The 342-nt window shown below is 73.4% G+C and overlaps 1 protein-coding gene and 1 long non-coding RNA gene across 2 annotated transcripts in view; one reads left to right on the top strand and one right to left on the bottom strand.

Annotated features, from left to right (window-relative positions):
• The window catches only part of ACE (angiotensin I converting enzyme), a 20,500-nt gene extending 20,213 nt beyond the window's left edge, over nt 1–287 (bottom strand). Inside the window, exon 1 of the mRNA XM_077780446.1 lies at nt 107–287. Within this exon, the coding sequence (XP_077636572.1) occupies nt 107–268 (162 nt within the window). The 5' untranslated portion in view covers nt 269–287. The remainder of the gene's footprint in view (nt 1–106) is intronic.
• LOC144245043 (uncharacterized) overlaps nt 1–342 on the top strand; it is an 8,165-nt gene that overhangs the window by 6,077 nt on the left and 1,746 nt on the right. The gene's annotated exons all lie outside the window — the stretch shown is intronic.

Raw genomic sequence — 342 nt, 5'->3', positions numbered from 1 at the left:
GGTCGGGGGCGCGCGCCTCCCTGTGACCTCTCGCCCCCCAGCGCCCGGCCGCAGGCCTGTGATTGGGCGTCCGGGCCCCGCCCCCGCCCCGGGCCCGCGCGCCCACCTGGCGCTGCGCGTTCTCCTCGGTGATGTTGGTGTCGTACTCCCAGCTAGCGACCGTGCTCTGGTACATCACCAGCTCGGCGCTCGAGTTGAAGCTCTTCACGAAGAGCTGCGCCCCGGCCTCGTCGGCGGAAAAGTTTCCGGGATGCAGCTCGGGGTCCATTGCGAGGGCGGCGGGCGGCAGCGGCAGCAGCAGCAGCAGCAGCAGGAGCAGCAGCGGCAGCGGGCCCGGCTGGG

The sequence above is a fragment of the Crocuta crocuta genome, unplaced genomic scaffold (assembly GCF_008692635.1).
Source record: "Crocuta crocuta isolate KB4526 unplaced genomic scaffold, BGI_CrCroc_1.0 scaffold288, whole genome shotgun sequence".
NCBI classification, from domain to species: domain Eukaryota; kingdom Metazoa; phylum Chordata; class Mammalia; order Carnivora; family Hyaenidae; genus Crocuta; species Crocuta crocuta.
Note: the sequence above shows the minus strand (reverse complement) of the source record. Positions and strands in the feature narration are given on the sequence as shown.